Source organism: Sorex fumeus, unplaced genomic scaffold (genome assembly GCF_029834395.1).
Source record: "Sorex fumeus unplaced genomic scaffold, SorFum_2.1 ptg000037l, whole genome shotgun sequence".
NCBI lineage: Eukaryota > Metazoa > Chordata > Mammalia > Eulipotyphla > Soricidae > Sorex > Sorex fumeus.
This window is the reverse complement of record NW_026606094.1, coordinates 744,699-767,413: the sequence shown is the minus strand read 5'-3', so window position 1 is coordinate 767,413 and position 22,715 is coordinate 744,699. Positions and strand designations below refer to the sequence as shown.

Genomic DNA, 22,715 nt, shown 5'->3' with positions numbered 1-22,715 from the left:
GTTCAGTGTTGTAACTGTCTGCCCAGCTGCACAGCTGTTTGGAAACGTTGGATTCTTCTCCTCCCCGTGACACCCTGCCTCTGTCTAGCTGAAGCCCTGTGCTACCTGTCCGCACCGTCCCTGACATCTGTAGGGATGCTCGCTACACCCTGTACCACCCCTCTCCCCCCACCCGGGAGTCCTCGCCCTGCTGTGTCTCCATTTCAGAGCTCAGCCCCTGCACTCAGACAGTCTCAGGGGCCAGCAGATCATGCTGCGATCACCCACCCTGCCGTCCTGTTTCCACTGGGGACAGTGCTGTTTGGAGCCGTGGACGTCGTTGGGGGAAAGTAGATACTCAGAAACACTCCCAGGGGGCCAGAGCGACAGTACAGCCTGTTGGGCATTTGCCTTGCATGTGGCCCACCAGGGTTCGATCCCTGACATTCTGTAGGGTCCCTCAAGCACTGCCAGGGGAAATGAGTGCAGAGCCAGGAGCAACCCCTGAGCATCATTCATTGGGTGTGACCCAAAAAGCAAAACAAACAAAAATAGAAATACTCCCAGGAAGTAATCCCAGCTAAAGAGTTGTATCCTCCCTCCTAGGAGTACATAGGCAGGCGGCCCTTCCTGTTCCGCCCTCTCCAGGGAGGGCCAGGCAGAGGGAGACGTGCTGGCCGGATCGGGGAGGGCTCTGGGCACGTACATGGCTGCCCAGAACGAGCAAGGTGACTGCAGACCGCTTCCCATACTCCTCACTGCGGCCTTCCCTGGTGTCTGCTTCAAACCCTGGATGGGATCCGCCAGGGCATTGACAAAGAACATCTTCTTACTGTGCTCAGCGCTCACAGCCCGTGGTAGAGGTTGGGATCCAGCTGCCTTCCTGTTGACCCGAGTGAAGGGACTAGAGGGCTGGGGCTGGGGCTGGGGCTAGAGCCAGAGCCAAAACCTGACTGTGGGCTGGAGCGATAGTACAGCAGGTGTGGCGTCTGCATTGCACACGGCTGACCCGGGTTCGATTCCCAGCATCCTGGAGTAATTCCTGAATACAAAGCCAGGAGTAACCCCTGTGCATCGCCAGATGTGACCCAAAAAGCAAAAATAAAAATAGAGGGCTGGGGCTTGCAGATCACAAAGCATCCCCACGCCCTACACACTCCAAAGGGCAGCCGTCTCATTTCTCTTCAGGGCTCCTGCGTGCCCACGCCACAGCCTTGCTGACATCCTCTCTAAAGATGCACTTTAAAATGTCCTCAAACTCGAAGACCCCACTCAGTCTTGCTGCACTCTAAACCAAGTCCTTCCCACTGCCAAACCCAGCACGACTGGGTTTTTTGTTTGCTTGTTTGTTTTTTTGCTTTTTGGGTCACATTCAGCAATGCTCAGGGGTTACTCCTGACTCTGCACTCAGGAATTACTCCTGGAAGTGCTGGTGGGACCATATGGGATGCCAGAAATGGAACCTGGGTCTGCCGCCTGCAAGGCAAACGCCATACCTGCTGTACTATCGCTCCAGCCCACGGTCAGGTTTTTAATCCTTCGGGCGGGAAATGGTGCTTTCTTCATCTTCTTACCTCCTTAGTTTTCATTAATTTTACCAGAAAAAATAAATAAAAGGAAGCATCTCTTGTTTGTTTGGGATTGGGAGCCACACCTGGCTGTGGTCAGGGCTTATTCCAGACTCTGCATTCAGGGCTAACTCCTGGCAGTGCTCAGGAGACCAGATGAAATGCTGGGATCCAGCCCAGGTGTGTCGTGCACAAGGCAAGCACCCTGCCCGCTATCCTATCTCTCCCGTTCCTCCCCACTTCCCAGGAGGTGGGGAGGGGACCCAGAAAGCAGAAACCTTTTAAGTTGTGTCCGTTTTCCCAGTTGAACTTAATCTCAACTGTGTTCGTTGAGATGCCCGTTTCAAAGCACCGCTCTTTTCAACAAGATGTGGACATGAGTAGGCAGAGGAGGACAGTGACGCATGGCTCAGATAAGGGGCACGGGGTCCCAGCAGACAGGCCAGGTCCCTGCGTGAGGGATCGGAACGTGTGTTCTTCTCGCACGGCCTCCCAAGCGAGACCGACTGAGTGGCTCCGAGGTCTGTTCCGTGCCGATTAGAACAAGGTGATCCCAGCTGGGCCCACGAAAGGCAAGGTAGACGTGAGTTTCTTTTTCTCTGAAAACCGGCTCTCTGGGTATTTAGAGCCTGCACATGAGAAACAGCGTAGATAAGAGCTAGTGACCGACTCCCCACCCACCCCCACTCTCCCCACTCTGTCATCAGAAGTGATGTATAGGGTCACCTAGAATCTCTGGGTACCTGGCATAGCCCTGGGAGAAGATGGGCAGGGGAGATGCACAGGACCCTGCACCGCTGGGCCCGGAAATCGGCCTCTCTCCGCCTTCAGACTCAAGCAGTGCCCCAGACCTCCCCCGGCACCCCTGGGGGACAGTGATCGCTTCGGGGTGAATATGGAACAAAGTGCTTCCTTGCTCGGCGTGTAGCTGCGTTGGGAGCCTGGGCCTGAGCCGAGAGAGCCCAGAGGGCTGAAGCACACGGGAACCCCAGCTCAGATCCCTAACACCCCACACCCCCAGAGCACCATCAGGAGGAGCACCCAAGTCTGGCTGGGTGTGGCCCCCAAACCAGAACTAAAAAACGCTAGGCCCCACCGTGCTGCGTGGACAGCCCTGCAGTTGCCACGGCTTCCTGAGCTCCACGCTCACGCTCTGCCGCGCTGGCCTGCGCCCTTGTTTGCGCTTGGCGGGAATTTCCACTGCTGATGAGGGCGCCGGCTCCCTTCACAGCTCTTCCCTCTGGAAGACACGCGTCCTTCCTGTCATGCTCTTGTCCCGCAGCCCGGTCCGGCCCCTCTTACACGCCAGCCCCCCTCTGCTCCGCCACGGGACACGCCTCTTAGCCTGGGCCCAGAGGCTTCTGTGCAAGCATAAATAGAAAACGGACGTAGAAAGCTCGTCCGTCTGGCTCTTCCCGAAGGAACTGCCGTGCCATTGGAGCGTGCGCCGGAGCACCTGCCTCGGCGCCTTGACTGCAGCTTAAATACCTGCACGTGTTGTGCGGGGAGAGGGAGGTTGAACCCAGCCCCTCCAAGGCATGGGTCCCCACCTGAGCCACATCCTCAGCTCCTGCATAGATTTGACTGAGTTTTGGTTTGGGGGGTCACACCTGGTGGCCTTCTGGGGCAGCTTCCGCCTCAATGCTTAGGGGTCGCTCTTCCTGGAGTTTGGGGTAATTTCTGGTGCCGGGGACCAACCTCGGGCTCCAGCACCCAAAACTGCTTGTCCTTCCAGCGATTGCCCATGCCCCCTCCATGCATCTTAAGAGTGATTTTTCCCTCGCTGTGAAACACGATAGCTTTGAAAGAGCAGCTGCATTCTTTGCTACTGTGATATTAATTGTACCTTAAATCCCAAAACGGTCAGTTCAGCACTGCCAGGACTTGAAGACTGGGTCCCAAAACAGAGCCCTTGGCAGGCAGTGACATCCCCAGTACTTCCTGCCTGTCTTTCCCACTGATCGGGAGTGATGGGGAAGCCAGGTGCTCTGTGGTCTTGGCTTGGGGGGATGAGCGTGGCTCAGAAGGCTGGAACGTGTGGCTTGGCTGCAGAAGTTTGAACCCTGGTACCAAGATAAGGGTGTGTGTGTGTGTGCGTGTGTGCGAGTGTGTGTGGTGGGGAGTTGTGTGGTGTGTGTGTGTATGGTATGGGGTGTATATGTGGTATGTGTGGGAGAGTGGAGGGGGTATGTTGTGTGGTTTGTGTTTGTGGTATGGAGTGTGTGGATGTATGTGGTGTGGGGGATTGTGTGGTGTGTGTGTGTTTGTGGTATGGGGGTGTGTGGGGGGTGCGTGTGTGTGGTGTGGGAGGGTGGAGGGTATGTTGTGTGGTGTGTGTGTATAGGGGGTATGTATATATTTGTGTGTGTGTGTGTGTGTGTGTGTGTGTGTGTGTGTGTGTGGTGTGTGTGTGTTTCTGCCCTTTCTGGTGAGCTGTGCTCCCGCTATCCAGGGGAGGCAGCGGAATACCTCCTCACCGTGACCTTCGCAGTCCTCGGCAGTATGGCTTTGCTTCAAAACAAACCAAAACACCAGCGACCGTGTGACTGCACTAATCCGTGGACAGCTGGCAGGAGGGCTGCCGGTTTCTGTACCCCAAGTCCCAAGCGGGGACACCCACACCCAGCTCCCCGTCTCCTTGTGTGCCCGGCCTCTCACACCCGCCCGCGTCCAGGCACACCCATGGGGCCTGGTATCACGCAGCGAGCAGCTGCCACCGGCTGTTCCCCCAGAGCTGGTCCTGACCCCCAGCCTCACGGGCAGCTCTCCAGGGCAGTGACCGTTTCCCTTGGGGGGGGGGGAGGGGGACGGGGGTGGAGATCTCGTGATGGCATTGAAGATCTCGTGATGGGATTGACCTGCACAGAGCACCTGGTCCTCCTCACCCGGGGTCTGGGGGACCTACAGTAACTGTAGTAACTGTCATGGTTGTGGAGACACAGTAAGAAGTGACGGTGGTGGCCACGGTCATAGGGGTGGTGATATTGGTGCTAGTGGTGGTCGCGTAAGTGAAGAATTACACTCAGTGTAGAGGAGGTTTGTGCACGGGGCTTCATTCATCCCCAGCACTCCCAGGGCACCGTCTGTGGGTCTGGACCCGTCAGCCTCTGTCCAGGCAGAGCTGGACTCGGCTGCGAGTCTCAGACCGAGATGATGCTTCCAAAAGCCTCTGACCAAGGAGAACACTCAGGCAGGCCACACCGAGATTCAGCTCCCAGTGGCTGGCCGGTTTCCTCACTCCTTGGGGGTAGGGTCAGGGTGGTTTGGGGGGTTCTCAGCAAAGATGTTGGCCTGTGGGTCCCTTCAGAAGGAGCAGGATTGCCTCAGGCATGTGTGACTGTGGCTCTCCATTCCTTTTCCTGGCACTGCTCCTGCGTCTCTCAGAGGTAGCTGAAGATGCTTCCCGCGTTAAGGGCTGAAGGCACCGGGAGCTGAGGGCACACTTTGCTGGACCCCCAGTTAGATTCTAGGCATTGTATTGTCCTCCACACACTGTTGCTGTCGGGAGTAGCCCCTGAGCAGTGCTGGTGTGAAAAGAAAGGAAAAGAAACTGCCCCCTCCCCCAAATAATAACAGTAATAATAAAAGCTTAAGAGCACCCGAGATAGTTCTTGGGGGACCCCAGAGGGAATTACCACCTCAGGCCACACTGGCTGCCTCCTAGGACAGCCTGCATGGTCCACGCTGGGCAGTATCAGCTGTGGGAGGTAGGGGTGTGGGAGGAGGGCGCAGGGGCGGGCAGAGCTGCCCGTGATCTCCATCCTACCATCCGCAAGTCCCTTTTCCCCCCCTCCTCCCGGCTGTGTGAGTCTCCGGTGGTCCCAGGCAGAGTCCGGGTGCCTGGCGTGGCGAGCAGGGTTCCGTCTTTGGGTCTTCTAGGACCCAGGGTGCTTTTTTTTTTTTTTTGCTTTTTGGGTCACACCCGGCATTGCACAGGGGTTATTCCTGGCTCATGCACTCAGGAATTACTCCTGGCGGTGCTCGGGGGACCATATGGGATTCTGGGAATTGAACCCGGGTCGGCCGCGTGCAAGGCAAACGCCCTATCGGCGTTGCTATCACTCCAGCCCCCAGAGTACTAATCTTAAGACCCTTAAGACCCGTGTGATTGGACTCGCTGCTGTTAACTCCCTGGACAGGAGATTTGCTCTCCTCGGTGAAGGGGACTTTCCTCTCTTCATGTGTTCCTTCGGATTCCGAAGGCAGCGCCATTAGCTCAGTGGCTGGCTCTCGGTTACCTTGCAGAGGCTTGCCTCCCGACTCAGCGTTCGCTGACTACGGACACAATTTGCAGGGCCTGGCAGCGGCCCACACGCGGGTCCTTTCAGGGGGTGCGCTCTCCACCCTCCAGCCCGCAGCAGGGTACCAGCTGGAGGGGAGACTCGGGTGGGATGGGGGCAGCACTCCTCCCCCGGCCCCCGCTGCACACCTGCTCCCCTCACAAAGCCCCTTTCTCTGGCAGTCGGTCAGGCCGGGAGCGGGCCCCGCACAGACACCGCACCCCTTGGCTTTGTCGGCTCAGACGCCAGCGACGTTACAATGACACCCAACCTCTTTTATTTGCAAGCCCGAGCCCCCTACCCTGCCGTTTAGTTTCCGAGCAGAGCTGGGCTTTCAGAGCTTCTGTTTGATCTGAGGACAGTGGGAGGTGGCAGCGCCGTTCTAAAGGGCCAGCACCCACCTTGTGATCAGAGGGGCCTGTGGGCACCCGCTTTGTGTGTTGTTTTCTTTTGGGGTCACACCCGGAGAGGCTCAGGGTTTCCTCCTGGCTCTGCACTCTGGAATTACTCTTAGCAGGGCTTGGGGGACCCTATGGGACGCCAGGGATCGAACCCTGGTCAGCCTTGTGCAAGGCAAACAAACGCCCTCCCCGCTGTCCCATCGCTTCTGCCCCACCCAATGGACTCTTGTCAGGGGCTGAGAAAGTTTCTCAGTGAGGGCCGGGACAGCAGAGGAACCAGTCTGGGGGAGAAGAAACGCCAGAGCAGTCTGTCTCGGGGGACTGGGCGGCACCCGCCATGAGACCCTCCTGTCCTGGGCTGCTCGCCCCTGCCCTGTGCCAGGAGTGTGGGGGCCCATGGAACCCAAAAGACCCAGTTCCCCCATCACGCCAGTCCTAGGGGCACCGCACTGGCCATCACACGGCCAGCCTTAGTACCTGAGTTTAGGGACTGACCTGAACCCCTCCAAGAGCCTTAAACTGCCCGCAGAAGCCGTGAGGTGGCCGCTTGGGCCTTGTCGACAGGGAAAAGGGACTTGCCTGCACGTTTCGGGGACAACGCCTGCCAGCCATGTGACTTAACCTGGGAGCCTTGTCCGTGTAGCACTGAAGAAGCTTTTCCTGTCGGTGGAGAGTTTGCTTTGCATGTGTGAGGCCCTGGGTTCCCAGCACCCAAAATATAAATGAATCAGTTAAATTAAAATGCTTTCCAGGGACTAGGACGATAGAACAGCGGGTAGGCCAACCGGGTTCGATTCCCACCATCCCATATGGTCCGCCCAGCACAGCCAGGAGTAATTCCTGAGTGCAAAGCCAAGAGTAACCCCTGAGCATCACCAGGTGTGACCACCCACGCCAAAAAAAAATGCTTTCCAAACCCCAGGATCTGTATCCTCTCCCCGTCCTCTGCTTTTCCCCAGCCTGCAGCCTGGCCTTGGCCTCCTGGTCCTCTGCATACCTGGACAGTCCTCTCCTGTCAGACAGGGCTAGCAGCAGGAGGCCCAGTGTGCACTCAGGGCCAACAAAATGTGCAGGAACCGTTGATGGCTTGCATGGGTCGGAGTGTGGACGGTGCTCCCAGGGGCAGGGAACAGCCTCTTCCCCTCTCAGGGATCCCCAGAGAAAACCTGTGGAAATCACAGTCTCTCGGATTTAACCAGGTCCTTTGTTTCTCACCAACTTAGGTTATTGGAGCCGGAGAGATAGTGGTGGGGTTAAGGCACTTGTCTTGCATGCGGTCAGCCCTGGTCTGGTCCCCAACATATACCGTTGCCCAAGCACAATGACCCCTGGCACTGGGCTAGGAGTAAACCCCGTGCACTGTCCAGACCATCCCCAGCCTCCCCAAAGGGAAATAAAGAACTTAGGTCACGTAAGTTATCTTTTCTTGTCCCCACTGTGAACCCTTTGAGATGGAAATGATCCATCATTTGAGCAGAACCAACTCCCTGTCGCCACCTTCTCTCACGCCGAGTGCTCGGGACACATTTGAAATCTTTCTGTGAGCGAGCAGGTGGAAGCTGGGGCCATGCCTCCCCACTTAAGGGACACAGATTTGTTTTTATCTGATTCTCAGGGTGGTCTGATCCCGCCAAAGCACAGCACGAGGTCTGGGCTGGGGGAGATGGGACCCCTTCCAGGGGCACTTGGTGGCCAGGGGTCAGCTCTGCCTTTTGGACCCGCTGGCCAGTCTGCCAGGGCATTTGGTGATCCCTCCACAGGGAGATCAGCTTCCCGCTGCCCGTTGCTTGGCGGGCAGTGCCCACTGCGAGTGGGTGCCTGGGTGCCTGCTCGGTGCCAGAAGGGCTTCCTCTCTGGGGACCACCCTGCCAGGCGCTGTGTCGTGTGGACCCACTGAGAAACACACAGTGGTGATTTCTTTCTGCTCTGACCAGCTAGGAAAACTCCAGGAAGAAGATGTCCCCGTTAACAGGTTGAGGAATGATGCCAGAGCATGACACTTGGTGGGGTTGGACATCTTTCTCTGTCACCGACACCAGCTGCGTTGCTTTCTGTTCACTTCTCACTGCCTAAAGCAGTGCAATTAATACCCTGAGTTTTGCCCCACCCTTCTCAGTCATTTAGTTGTTGTGTTGTTCTGTTCTGGGGCCGCACCCGGTAGTACTCATGGCTCCACACTCAGAAATTACTCCTGGTGGGTGCTCGGGGGACCCTAGAGGATGCCAGGGAAGTGACATGAAAGGTGGAGATACACTGAGATGAGGAACAGGGTACAGAAGGGCCAAAGGTCGGGCAGTTTAGAATTTCAGAAGTGGTCATGTGAGGTCCGGTTGGTGTCAGAAGCATGTGGAGTCAGGAAGGAAGGAAGGAAGGAAGGAAGGAAGGAAGGAAGGAAGGAAGGAAGGAGGGAGGGAGGGAGGGAGGGAGGGAGGGAGGGAGGGAGGGAGGGAGGGAGGGAGGGAGGGAGGGAGGGAGGGAGGCGCCGTGATTTCTTGTTTTTATTCATTTTTGTTTGGGGGCCACATCTGCTAGTTCTCAGGGGTTACTCCTACTCTGTGCTCAGGGATCTGTCCTGGCAGTGCTCAGGGGACCATATGGGGTGCCAGGGATGGAACCTGGATTGGTCGCATGCAAGGCAAGCACAGGCAAGCACCCTCCCCACCGTACTATTGCTCAGGGATTTCTTTTGGGAATTCACTCGGCACCTCCCGCCCATTTCTGCCCTTCAGACTAGCAGTCTGTCTTCCCAGGCATGTAGGTATCCCACAAGTCTTTTCTCTCCTTCCATCTTCAAATTAAAGCTCACGTGGTCTGATCAGCGGGCCTCCGAGTCAGCTGCTCCATCCTATATTAAAGTTCAGTCTCCAGGTTACAGAGCAGGGTGGTCTGGTTCGAGCCCCAGACCCTGATTTCATCAACGCCTCTTGACTCTCCAGTAATTATTATACCAGAGGTCCTCCCGTTGTTCATCGATTTGCTCGAGCGGGCCCAGTAACGTCTCCATTGGAGACTTTGTTGTTACTGTGTCTGGCATATCGAATACGTCACGGGGAGCTTGCCAGGCTCTGCCGTGCGGGCGAAATACTCTCGGTAGCTTGCCGGGCTCTCCGAGAGGGGCGGAGGAATCGAACTCGGCCATGTTGGCTGCGTGCAAGGCAAACGCCCTACCGCCGTGCTATCACGGGCTGTGATATTATTCCTCTCAAATACTTTTTGTCTTGGGGCCACACCTAGGGAAGCTCAGGAACTATTCCTGGTTCGATTCCTGGGTGGGGAGTCAGTCTAGAAGTTCTTGGGGAACCATGTGGTCCTGGAGCTGGAAATCGGGCCCCCTGGATACCCTCAGTCCATCAGGGAGCTCCTTGTCTCCTCAAATACATTGTGGAAATACATTTACAAAACAAAGTGAAAGTAGATATGTTTTATGTGTTTGTTTTTGTTTTGTTTGGGGGCCACACCTGCAGTGCTCAGGACCAGCTCCTAGCTCTGCACTCAGGGATCACTCCTGGTGGGCTCAGGGGACCCTACAGGGTAGAACCTGGGTCAGTTGCATAAAAGGCCACGGTCGGCTGCACTCTCTCCCAAAAGTGGATTTATTTTAACACTGAGATTATAGGATCGGGGCAAGAAGCATCTCCTGGTGGTCTGCAGGCGCGCGCAGACCCCAAGAGTCAGCGCTGTGGAAGTGACACTGGGAGGTGCCTTCTCCAAGCGAGGCCCGAGGCTGTGAGCAGCAGGGGAGAGCCCCGAGGACCCACCGCACTGAGACACCCATGAGACAGCCACTGGCTTCAGGAGAATACTCGGTGCTTCCCAGATGGAATATGTATTTTAATCCATAAATCCCTCAAATGCTTCCAAAAGCCATGGACGTAGGCCACCCGGAAGAGGAAGATTAAATGTCCCAGAAGCAGCTGCTTTGGCCAAAACAGACCCGCAGGGAGAGAAACGCCTTTCCTTTGCTTCCCTGCCTTTCCTCAGCAGGCTTCCGGGAGCGCCTGTCACATGACACCCACCGCCCGCCTGCCTCCTCCTCTGGCCCACCGTCTGCACGCTGTCCATCTGGTCCTGGCTTGGCCTCAGCCCCTCTCCCCGCTGCCCTCGGGGGCCCCCATCTCCCCCTCGCTTCCCCTCACATCTCCCACTCCCACACCCCTAACTCCGGGGCTGTTCTTCCTCCCCTCGACAGCGATCTTCCCGCAGACAGACATCAGTCACTGATACACATTTTTTTCCAGGCCGGCAAATGAAATGTTTTGAAGGACTTCCCTCCAGCCTGTCATCCCTAGAAAGACCTGTAGATACCCTTGACGGCTCTAAAACCCGCAGGAGTTACTTAGGTAATAACACTCCTTCCTGGCCCCACGGGTGCACCCACACTCTCCTGACCCCACGTAGCTCACCCTCGTGAACTGCAGGTGGTTTGACACTATCACTTTCCTTCGGGCTTGTAAGACTTCTCTCTCTCTCTCTCTCTCTCTCTCTCTCTCTCTCTCTCTCTCTTTCTCCACCAACTCGGGCTTTCTTTCGCATGTCTCAGCTTCACCTGCTTTCTCTCCTCCTCCCCATCCCCCCCATCCATATTTTCCTTCCCACTGAAGATATTTCCATGACCAGCTTGGAAGGCCCAGGAGCTGAGAGATTGGGTTACAGCAAACAACAATTCCCAGAGGATCCTGATTGTGAGGGCCAGTGAAAGGCCCATTCATCCCCAGGCCGGGAGTCCAGCTCTATCTTGTCCTGGGGCCGGGGAGGGGGCGGTGCTCGTCTGTGGCTCAGGGTGACCTTGACCGGCCCTGCCACTGTGGGCTCTGTGAGACCCAGGCCTGCCCGTCAGGTTCCTGGTGGGCCCAGCAGCTGGCCTGAAGCTGACGTCATCTCCCACCACCCCCCACCACAAGATGGAGCCTTTATTATCCAGACAGATGCTTGCTTGACCTGCATTTCTGGGGGCAGCCGGTCACCCTGCCAGTTCTGAGGGCCGCGCCCTTTCTGCCAGACCCCGTGCCCTGACATCTCAGCCCACGTCTAACACATTCGTCCTGAGGGGCCGCACGGTGGGGCTGCAGCTAGGTGGTCCATGTGGCCTCTGCTCTCCTTCCCACTTGTGGGGCGCTTCAGCTCAGTGCCTGCGGCCCCAGCCCCCTTGCTCGAACCTCACGTCAAGAGAGCAGCCAGCAGTTCCTGCGTGCCCAGTGCCCAGGCCAGTGGTCACTCACACCCGCATGTGTATTTGCTAGCTGTCCTGGGAGGTCATGGGAGCCTCACACGGAGGACCACCGCTCTCACACAGGCCCGGCTATGCGGCCGCAGGCGTGTCACTGTGGAGAGAGCCCTGCTTCCCTCCTCAGGCCCGCCCAAGGCTTTCAGGCTTTTGCAGACATTGAGGCTAATAGATCTGTAATGGAATAGCTGGAAATCGTGCCGGGCCGTTGGCATATTCAGGTACTAGAATGGATTCCGTCCACGTTTCTCAGTATTCCAAGACAGCCATGCCAGCCCTTTGAGTGAGCGGTTCCTCGGTGGCAGCCTGGACGCAGTGCCAAAGGCACTGATGGGAAGTCCAGGGTCTCCTTTGGGCGAGTGGACTCCATGACAGCTGTGGAAACAGTGGGGATGGGGCTTAGCCTGGCAGTTCGGGCACACCAAGGGGCGGGTGTGACTGTGACGCGGGGGATACTGGGGAAAGGGGAGCTGCTAGGATCCCCCAGTGGAAGCTTCTTAGACACCCTTTTCCCTTAGTGGAGACCCATGCCAAGCGTGAGTGCGTGTGTGTGTGTGTGTGTGTGTGTGTGTTCATGTTCCATTACACAGGTCACTGGTGAGCCGCATTCCCATGGCAGAAGTTGGGAATAAAGTCGAGCAGCTCTCACAGCTCTCGCGTGGTCCGTGTGCAGTGTGCGAGGCCCTGGTCTTCGCCTCTGCAGCATCTCTCCTTGGTGCCCAGGGTCTGCCACCGAGCCTGAGTGCCGCTGTCAGAAGCAGGCCGCCAGGAGACCGCCTGGCCTCCTGTCGGGCAGAGAGCAAGACCCAGCCCCTATACGAGAGCCCGAGGTCACGTCTGTTCGAGCGCGCACCAGCCTCAGGAGAGGGTGTTGGCACCCAACACGCAGCGAGGCTGATCAGAGAGGCTGGTGGGCTGCTCTTCCCAGGGCTGGAGCAATAGCACAGCCGGTAGGGCATTTGCCCTGCAAACAGCTAACCCGGGTTTGATTAGAAACATCCCATATGGTCCCCCAAGCACCACCAGGAGTAATTCCTGAGTGCAGAATCAGGAGTGACTCCTGGGCATCACCAGGTGTGACCCAAAAAGAAAAAAAAAATGCTTATCCTCCACCGTGCGCAAGTTCCTTCTGAGCCTAGGCAGGGGGTATTCAGTGTGCCCCAGACCTATTCCCGCCAATTCCGCACACGTTATTTGGCCCCTGGCTCAGAAGGACAGCAGCTGGTCCCCAGCATGGGGCATGCAATCATCACCGACATGCGGGAGCCGAAAGGTGAGCATCATCAGGCAGGCAGCGCCCCACATGGGAGACCGTTTGTGGGGCTCAGGAGAGCTGATGCCCAGGGAGAGCCAGGCTCTGAGCTGGGGCAACACCCACACTCATGCCTCAGTTCCCCAGATGGTCTTTGGTGGAGCCTTGACCGCACCAAGAAGTGGCTTCCAGGCGATGGGGCTGGGCATGGGGTTCTTCCTCTTCAGGGGCCTTTTTCCTTTTCCCTCTATTACCTGGTTTCATAACTGGAGCCCCTGGGCCAGAAGAGTTCAGCGGGGAGGGCACTGGCCTTGCATGTGGCCAACCCAGGTTCCATCCCTGATATCCCACATGGTCCCCTGGGCCCCCCCGAGAGTGATTCCTGAGCGCAGAGCCAGGAGTCAGCCCTAAGCACCGCATTCTCAAAGGAACTAGAGGATAGACCAGAGCGGACACAGCTGGCCTTGGTTTGGGGTGTTGACAGGCCAAGGGGCTAGGCTCCAGGCCTTCGTGTGAAGGGAGAGTGGACAGGACTTGCTGCTCTGTGTGTCGTCTGAGAGCCAAGGGCTGGGCGCAGAGCATGTGACTGAAGCCCCAGAGTTGTCACGGCCCCTATTGAGATGGGCATATAGGGGAGAAGTGAGAGGCCGGCGGCCCTGGTACAGCAGGTAAGGCTCCCAATGTGGTCTCTCAAGACCCCAGGATTGCTCCCCGAACACAGCCAGGAGTAACCCTGAGCACCCTTGGATGTGGACCCCAAATGGAAGAATTGGGCCCCAGTGAGCTGGGGATGTAGTTCTTGTCTTCTGTGTGGGGGGGGGGGGAGGGGGGAGGACAAGAGTTCAATCCCCTGCCCCATAGAAGCAAAGCAACAGCTGGTAGAAGGAGCTAGGGGGGTCCTTTCTCATGACCTTTCCCGGGGCACATGTCCTGGGGCCGGCCATGCTCTCAGGATTTGACCTGACCACTGCTCGGTGGCCTCAAGCTCTGGGTGTCTTTGTTCCCATCTGGGTCAGGTCCACCGCCCTCTCTGGGGAGACCAAGGGAGAGCTGGGGCAGCACAGCCCTCTCCCCTCCGGCTCTCTGCGGGCCGCTGGTGCTTGGAACGACCCCCATAAGCAGAGCCCGAGCCCACGGCCACAGACTCACCCCCCAAGAGGGGAGAATGTTGCTCCACTGTGCAGGGCCCTATTTTGATCTCCGGCACTGCACACACCTTCATCCCCCGCCGCCCCCCACCCCCCAGCACTGTCAGGTGTGGCCCTTATTTTTAAAAAAATTATTTTGTTGGGTTTTTTTATTTTTTGGGGGGGGCCATACCCAGCTGTGCTCAGGGCTCACTCCTGGTGGGTCTTCGGGAGCCTATGCCGAATCGGGGATCTGAGGCGGTTGGCTGCAGGCAAGGCAAGCACCTGCCCGCTCTGCTATCTCCACACGGTCCCAGCCCCTCTAAAATTTTTAAGAATTGCTCTACCGGGGCCAGGGATATAGATTAAAAGGCTGGAGTGGTGTGTGTTTGTTTGCCACACCCAGTGATGCTCAGGGCTTACTCTTGGCTCTGCTCTCAGTAATTGCCCCTGGCACGGGGGACCATGTGGGATGCCGGGGATCAAACCCAGGTCAGCCGCGTGCAAGGCAAGTGCCCTACCCGCTGTTCTATCGCTCCAGCCCCCATGGAGTGCATGTTTAGTGTGCTGGAGATGAGGTCTGGATTTACTCCACAGTAAATCCGAAGTGACCAAAAATAATGATAATAATTGGCTTACTCCTGGCTCTGTGCTCAGGGATCACTCCTGGCAGACTCGGGACCATATGTGGTGTTGAATAAACCCTAAGGTTCTTAGAGCTTTGAGCGACTGGGGTGCTAAGATCTTGAGGCCAAGCTAAGTCTGTGTCTTGTCATCTGTGAGAGGGAACACGGCCTCGTGGCTCCCCCAGCGCCCTGTGGAAGTCAGGGACGGGCTGTGACTCCAAGTCCCCCAGAGAATCCTGTCACTTGGCTGGTCTCTGGGCACCAGGAGAACTTCAGCCCTTGAAAGTGGAGCAGGCAGGGCTTCCCATTGCTTCATCAGTGGAAATGACCCAGAATACAAGCTTAAGACCGACATGTGCCTCCTAGATTAGGGCTAATCAGGGCCAGGCCAGGCAGATGCGGGGACAGCCCCCCACCTGATTACCAGGCCTCAGCGTTTAATCATCCCTGCCAAGGACAGCCAGCCCCCAGCACCGCCACCCCGCCCCCCTGCCATGGCCATGCAGGCTGCCGGGGCGGAGGAGACATGGAGGCAATTTGTCGAATTCCGGTCACAGTGGCCATGAGGGAGCAGGAGGCCGCGGGCAGCAGCATGGAGTCAGGGCTTCCAGGCACTGCAGGGTGGGAGGCTACCCCCGTGTGTGGCGCTTCCGTCCCTACAAAGCCTTGCAGAGGCTCAGTCATCCAGCAGGTGGTCACTAGCGCGTCACGGTCCCCTTCCCCGAGAAAGGCTATGTGCTCACATGTCCAGGGTCCCCACCCTCAGATACACCCTCCCCTCACCGTCCCCGCCAGGGAGGGGTCCCTGTGGGGCCCCCCACCCCCTGGGCAGGTGTTGTTCTGGGCATGGAGCATGTGCCCGGCACCCCTGCAGACTCCCCCCATCCCTCCAGAGTGGACAGTCCCCTGGGAGGCCCAGGCCACCCCAGCAGCAGGCTCGAGCACACGCAGGGCGGAGAGCCCAGAGGTGAACAGAGAAGGGGAAACAGTCCTTCAGGGAACAGCCGAGAACAGGCGTCAGCCGAGAACAGGCGTCGGCAGCAGAAGTAACGGTGTAAGGAGGGGCGGTGTAGTGACGATTTACGAAGAGGAAGTGCAATAATGGGTGCACAGAGGGGGTGTGGGTGTACTAGTGATGTACGAGGGGGTGTGCGGAGAGGGGTGTGGTAATGGTGTACAAAGGGTGTGAGTGAGGGCTGGAGCAATAGCACAGCGGGTAGGGCGTTTGCCTTGCACGCGGCTGACCCGAGTTCTATTCCCAGCATCCTATATGGTCCCCCAAGCACCGCCAGGAGTAATTCCTGTGTGCAGAGCCAGGAGTAACCCCTGAGCATTGCTTGGTGTGACGCAAAAAGCAAAAATTAAAAAATTTAAAAATTAAAAAAAAACAAAGGGTGTGAGTGTAGTGATGGAGTACAGAGGGGGTGTGGCCTGTGTAGTAATAGTGTATCGGGGGTAGTAGTGGTATAGGAGGTTTGTGTACAGTAATGGTATAGAGGACAGTGTACACTGGTGGAGGGATGGGTGTTGGAACATTGTGTGGCTGAAACCAAATCAACTTTGTCACTGTGTACCTCATGGCATGGTGATTTAATTTTAATAAAATGGTACAGCAGGTGTGTGTGTGTGTGTGTGTGTGTGTGTGTGTGTGTGTGTGTTGGTAATGGTGTTTGTAAGGGGTGTGTAGTATGGAGTAAGAAGGGGGTGTGTGTATCCTATTTGTGTGTGGGAGGGGTATGTGGTGCTGTGTGTAGGAGTGTGTAGCAGGTGAATGGAAGGGGGTGTGGTGACGGTATGTGGAGGTGGTGCACATCATCCCCCTGGCTGTAGGGTGAGTGCATTGGCCTCAGCAATCACCAGGAAGGACTGACAAACAGGTCGACCTGAAGGGAATTTGGAAGCTTGGGAAACCTGTGACGTTACGGTGTGTCCTGAAGCTCCTCTCCTAGCTCTGGTCAGTCACTGTGCGTGTTTGCATCGGCCTTTCTCTGTGTCATTCCTGGGCAAGTCTTCCCTGATACTAAAAAGTGCTTCCAGGCAGTGCCTGGCAGGGGGGGCGCGCGTGCTGGCAAAGCCACGCACGAAAGCCACAGCGAGGGTCAGCGCTGACACTGCTGGACGCACCTGTCCATGTGGCCTTGGGCCCGGGCCCCAGCTCCAGGACGACACCCTGCTCATGATGTAGTTCGTCTCTTTGCAAAGTGCTGCCCAAGTTTGTTTATTTGGCTCGGTTGGGGGGAGTGGGCCTGTGCCTGGCTCTTGTGCTTGGGCTCTCTCCTGGTGCTGCCTGGGAGACCCTGCGTGGGATCAAGCCGGGTCAGCATGTGCAGGCAGGACCTCTCTCTCGACTCCTCGGCCCTGTGCTGCCCCCCCGGGAAGTGCTGGGAACTGTGTGGGGGGGGGAGGGGGGCGGGGGGGCGGGAACCTGTGATACCAACTATGCAACTGGCTCCGGTCGGTCGGTCGCTGCCTGCCCACATCACTCAGAGGTTGACCCAGGTGCTCTGGCTTCACCCCTGGACATTTCAGGTCCCTTCCTCTGCCCGCTGCTCCTCTGTGTGTGTGACGCTGGACTGCAGCCAGGCCCTGCCCCCCACAGGAGACAGGTGCCCCGGAACTGCATTCCAACCTGAGCTGTGCCTCTGACCAGAAGAGAGGGTCAGAGGGATGATGCCCAGGACCCACAGAGGTGATGGAAGCTGGTACGGCCTCTCACACGCATACACACACACACACACACACACACACACACACCCGTGCCAGGGCCTCTGCTGCACACCGGCTGAGTCCAGCTTGGGCTTTGCCAAGGCCCTCGGATCTGTGTTGGGGTCAGTCTGTGGCAGCCTTGGGCCTCAAGCTGTGAGGGAAAGACCAGGAACCACAGCCCGCCTTGAGGGAGCCACACACGTCCCCGGGCGCAGCGGAGCCTGGCGGCCAAGGCAACGGGGGCTGCAGAGCCTGGCAACCAGAGTGACGGCCGTGTGCTGGGGACCCGAGGGTCATCTGGGTCAGTGCCCCGAGCCTCGGGAACTCTGAGCAGTGAGATGGGAAAGAGACCAGGGCCCATGGTGAGGGGTCGTGCGTGCCAGGCAAAGCCTGTGGGCCTGATCAGAGGCCCGGGGCACCTTTTTCACACCGTAGGATCTGAAGCCAGAGTTCCATGCAGTGATGAGAGTGGCACCAAGGGGTAAACGGAAGGAGGGATCAGTAAAAGGTGAAGAGCCATCGAGGACATCTGAAGAAGTGTTCCAGAATGGGCGGTTCTGCCCCCCGCAGATGCTGGTCCTATGATAGGGAAGGGGGTTATACTTCCTTTTGAAGAAGGTCCATTCGAGGGGAGGGACACTGAGTCATTTATTTATTGATGACCAACACCTGGCCATGCCCGGGGCTCAGGGCTCTGCACTCAGGAGTCACTCATGGCAGTGCTTGGGGGGGTTGGAGCGTCAGGTACAAGGCGAGTGCCCTCCCTCAATGCTGTACCATTGCTCTGGCCTCTGAGTCAACTATTTAAAAGGGTAGTTTGGGCACCTCGGTGTACTTGGAAAGGTGTGACCACACTGCCTGTGAGTCCAGTGGCTATCCCCCCCCCCCCCCGGGCGTGGGTGTAGGCGGCCACCTCTGCTCCCCCTACATCCCGCAGCACCCCCCCAGATGTCAGAGAGGGAGCCCAGGATCAGGCAGGCACCCCAGAAACAAGGCACCCAAGAAAGAAAGCTAGACACAGCTTAACCCTGAGACTGCGTATTATAATGGAGAGCCTCATGTTAGTAATATCTTTTTCTGTTTATTTTTTCTTTTTGGGGGGTCACACCTGGCAATGCTCAGGGGTTACTCCTGGCTCCACGTTCAGGAAATATCCCTGGCAGTGCACAGGGGACCACATGGGATGCCGGGGATCAAATCCAGGTCAGTCCTGTGCAAAGCAAACGCCCTCCTCGTTGTACTATGTCTTTAAAAATAAATATCTAATAAAACATTTATTACAAATTTAGGGACCCGGGACCGGAGCCATAGTACAGCCTTGCACACGGCTGATTGGTTCATTCCCCAGCACCACACATGGTCCCCTGACCACCAACAGGAGTGATCCCTGAGTGAAGAGCCAGGAGTAACCCCTGAGCACTACTGGGTATGGGCCGGGGGGGGAGGGGGGGGGAACACTAAACAAAACTAAACTTTAGGTGTGCCAGAGACAATACAGTGGGTAAGGGGCTTGCCTTTCACATGGCCTGCCCAGGTTTGGTCCCTGGTACCACACAGTTTTTTAATAACTCATGGTCTCCTATTTTGGTTTGGGGGCCACACCCAGTGGTACTCGGGGGCCATCCGCGGGCCTCTCTTTGTTCCCTGTTTATTTTATTTTGGGTTTTGGATCACACCCGACAGTGCTCAGGACTTACTCCTGGCTCTGCCCTCAGGAACTACTCCTGGCAGTGCTCAGGGGACCTTATAGGGTGGCAGGGATCGAACCGGGGTCAGCTGCCACACCCACTGAACTATCTTTCCAGTTCCCCCTGCTTACATTTTCTTAACCACACAAACATGGTCCACTGCCCAGATGAGTCTGTTACAATTGCTCTGGTTAATACTTACTTCACACACACACCCCCGCCCCCACTTTATTGGGGGGGGCACACCCTGCTGTGCTCAGGGCTTGCCCCTGTCCTCTCCAGCGCCCCCTGCCTTCACTGGCTCCCTCTTCTCTCCCTGCCTGCCCTCCCCCGCCCTTCCTCTCTCCCATTTCTGTGTGCTCCCCCCACCACCTTCAATGCTCCCTGAGAAAGTGGAGGGGTGGGGCTGTGCGAGCCCTCACATGTTGGAAATGGCTTTTCCTGCCCCCACATTTAATTGATGTGGGTAACATTCCATGGCTGGAAAGAATTTTCTCCCAGACATTTGCAGGCGACGCTCCATTATCTTCTAGCCTCCAGCCTCGCATTTGTGGGGGAGGGTCGGGAGCAGTGCTGGGTGTCAGCCCCCAGGACTCATGCGTCCCCTCTGGGCCAGTGTCTCCCCTCGTCCAGGCAGTATTTGGGTTTTATTGGGGCTTAGGGGAGAGCAGGGGTGTTGTTGTTGGCTTGGGGCTTGGTTTTTCTGAAGGGGGTACACACCAGGGAGTGCTCAGGGTTTACTCCTGGCTCTGTGCTCAGGGATCACTCCTGCCGGGGATCCAGGAACTATGGGGGGGGGGGGTGCCAGGAATCGGACCCGGGTCAACCACATGCAGATCAAGCACTTTACCTGCTCTAGTATCTCTCTGATCCCTCAAACAATATTTTGTTAGATCCACTGCAGGGAGGTGGGGAAAGATTTGTCTTTTTTTTTTTTTTTCCTGTATGGAATTGTTCAGGATCTTTGCTTTAGCCCTGGTATTCTAGAATAGCATAGAAGATGTGTTTTGGTGCCCGAATCTTTGTTCTTTTCAGAAGCCCACACTTGAGGGTGTGGGCTTGAACCCAGGGCCCTCACATGCGCCGTGTGCTCTCCCCGCGGGGCCTCTTGGGTCTTTCTCCACACCTCAAGGTCGGGGTCTTCAGCCTGCTCTGCGGTGCCCTTCCTGCCTTCTCTCAGGTGACTCCCTGGGGTTCTCTCCTCGGAGGCTCGACCTCCAGTGTGGGCTCAGTTCTGCCCCTTGCCACCGCTGTCATCTTTCCAGCTTTGGAAATTTTCTCTTGATTTTTTTTTTCTTTAGATTTTTCCTTTCAGATGTGTTTCATTCAGCATTGGGGCTGGAGGGATAGTCCAGCAGAAAGGGCTTTTGCCTTACAACGTGGCTGGCCTGGGTTCGACCCCCGGCATCCCATCCGCAGGTCCCCCGAGCACTGCCAGGAGTAACCCCTGAGCACCGCTGCGCGTGGCCTGCCTTCCCCAGTCACCCCTCCCCCCTGCCCTCCACAAAAATGATGTGTTTTGACTAATGGACTTTTTATTATTGACATCGTCTTCTCTCCAAAAAGATGCGTGTCTTTAATTCAGGTATTTGTTGCTGTTCCTTTCTTCTCCCCATCTGGCCTCCTCTTCCTGTGCCCCTCCCGGGTTGGAGGCAGTCGGAGGCTGTGGGGTGCACACGAGGCCAGCAGGCCGGACTATCCATTGTTTGTTCCTTTCCTTGGCCTCTCCTGGTCTCTGTCAGCCCCAGGCCATCGGGGCCACCAACCCCCCAAGTCCAGTGGTGGAGCACGTGTGGTCCAGTTCTGCCCTCGCCCCCTTTCCCTGGGACCCTGCCGTCTGGGCCCGACCCCCCTGCATATTCAGTAGTTGGGATCCATTGGGCAATGGTTTTTAAAAATCGACCTCAAGAACGTATCAAGGCTTTCCTCATTGATGAAATCCAAAACCAGGCTTTCTTCTTTAAAAAAAAAAAAGTGATAATAATAATAAACTGACTCTGAAGGGGGGTGGGAGGCAGAAGTTGGATAGGCTCAAAGACAGGGTCTTTGCAAGGTGGGAGAGACCTGGAGAAGCTCATGGAAGAGACACACACACACACACACACACACACCCCTGACACAAACACACACCCTGCCCCTGTTCCCACCCACACACACACACACACACCCCTGACACACACACACATTCTGCCCCTATTCCTACATTGACACACACACACCCCTAACACACACACACACACACACACGCATCCCTGCCCCTGTTCCTCCTAATGCTGTTGGACAGAATCCAGACAGGGGCCCTGTGAGCCACCTCAGCACCTGTGCCCACCCCCACCAACGCTCTCTCTCCTTTGTCTCCCCAGGACTGGTCCAGATCCCCGTCAGCATGTACCAGACTGTGGTCACCAGCCTCGCGCAGGGCAACGGGCCGGTGCAAGTGGCCATGGCCCCGGTGACCACCAGGATAGCGGACAGCGCGGTCACCATGGACGGCCAGGCGGTGGAGGTGGTGACCCTGGAGCAGTGACCCGCCGCCAAGCCAGAGCTCCCTTTTCTAGTCTCCTTCCAGATTTTGTACACGTTTGCAGAGGTGCAATCACATGGGATTAAGTCTCTTGACTTAGGAAGACAAGTTTTGTTAATTTTTTTTTTTTTAAGAAAAAAAAGGAAGAAAGGCAGCAGATTTGGGACTCATGTTTTTTAAAGCACCACTCTGAGCTCCGGGGGCCGGGGCGTGAGAGACTGAGCTCTCGCACTCAGCGTTCCCTCAAAAAAAAGGCCAAATTGTGGCAGGACTTCTTTCTGCGGAAACGTGTGTGTATACATCCGTGTGTCTCTGTGTGAGTGTGAATATATGTATATGTGTACATAGGGATATACACATCTACATATATGTACAAAGTATATATATATGTATATGTTTATATATATATATATGAAACCCGCATGGATTATCTGTATGAAATCAGGGTGAGCTGTGGGGAAATAATTCACCCAGTTTAGTGGGTGTCGGGTACGTGGCCAGACACAGCCACCCAGTTGTCGTTCATACCAGGGTCATGCGATGAGCTACTGACAAACTCAGGCGGAGGTGACTGTGGCCTTCACCAAAACTGCCTCCCAGAGGCCGCCCCGGACTCTCCCCACGGCCTCCCTTGAGGCAGGAGGCACCAGGAGAGAGCCCGTGCCACAGGGTGGCCGGCAGGGTCATGGGCCTCCTGGTCTGGCAGCTGAGAGCTCCTCGGGCGGGCCCCGGTGCCGACCTTGCCATCTCCAGGCCAATGTTCTCCAGCGTCCCGGGTGGGGACCCAGAGGCCGCCCACCCTGCCCGGGGCGCCCTCCTGCCCTGTTCACTATTAAAACGTTGCTTCGGTCTGAAGGCCAGTCCTGAATCGGTCCGGGTAGATGAACAGAAGATAACAGAAGTATTAAGGGTTCAAGGAGTACGTATGCGTTATTAAGTGTGCTTGGGGGGTGGGGGCGTTCGGGGAGGGGGTCGAGAATGGGACAAGGAGCGTGAGGGGTAGGGAGGAGGGGAGAGAAACCCTCAGAAACCTGGATCCACCCGTGGGAGCAGCTTCTCCCCCCTACCCTGCCCTGTCCCTGGAGCAGGGCAGGGGGCGGCCCTCACTGGAGGGGGGTGTCCTGCGCCCTGGGACCAGGCCCTGTTTCATCAGGGACATGGGCTCCACCAGGCTCTCCGGTGGAGGTCCAGGACCCCTCGTCGTGCCCCCAGACGCTGGTGATCTGGGTCACTCTCACATTCTCAGCTGCACACCCGGGGCGGGCGCTGGACTCCCGGCCTCCCCCGGGGACCCCCGTCACCCCTCCTTGAGTCAGGGAACCCCTCCCTCCCCTCCCCCA

The 22,715-nt window shown here is 57.0% G+C and overlaps 1 protein-coding gene across 6 annotated transcripts in view; it reads left to right on the top strand.

The window, feature by feature from the left end:
- Nucleotides 1-22,318, top strand: part of NRF1 (nuclear respiratory factor 1) — a 116,064-nt gene extending 93,746 nt beyond the window's left edge. For 5 of the 6 annotated variants that reach the window (XM_056118461.1, XM_056118462.1, XM_056118459.1 and 2 more), the window contains 2 exons: nucleotides 10,467-10,568; nucleotides 21,215-22,318. In XM_056118461.1, coding sequence (XP_055974436.1) covers nucleotides 10,467-10,568; nucleotides 21,215-21,378 — 266 coding nt within the window. In that variant the 3' untranslated portion in view covers nucleotides 21,379-22,318. The remainder of the gene's footprint in view (nucleotides 1-10,466; nucleotides 10,569-21,214) is intronic. The other variant, XM_056118463.1, reaches the window with a different exon arrangement.
- Nucleotides 22,319-22,715: the final 397 nt, after the last annotated feature.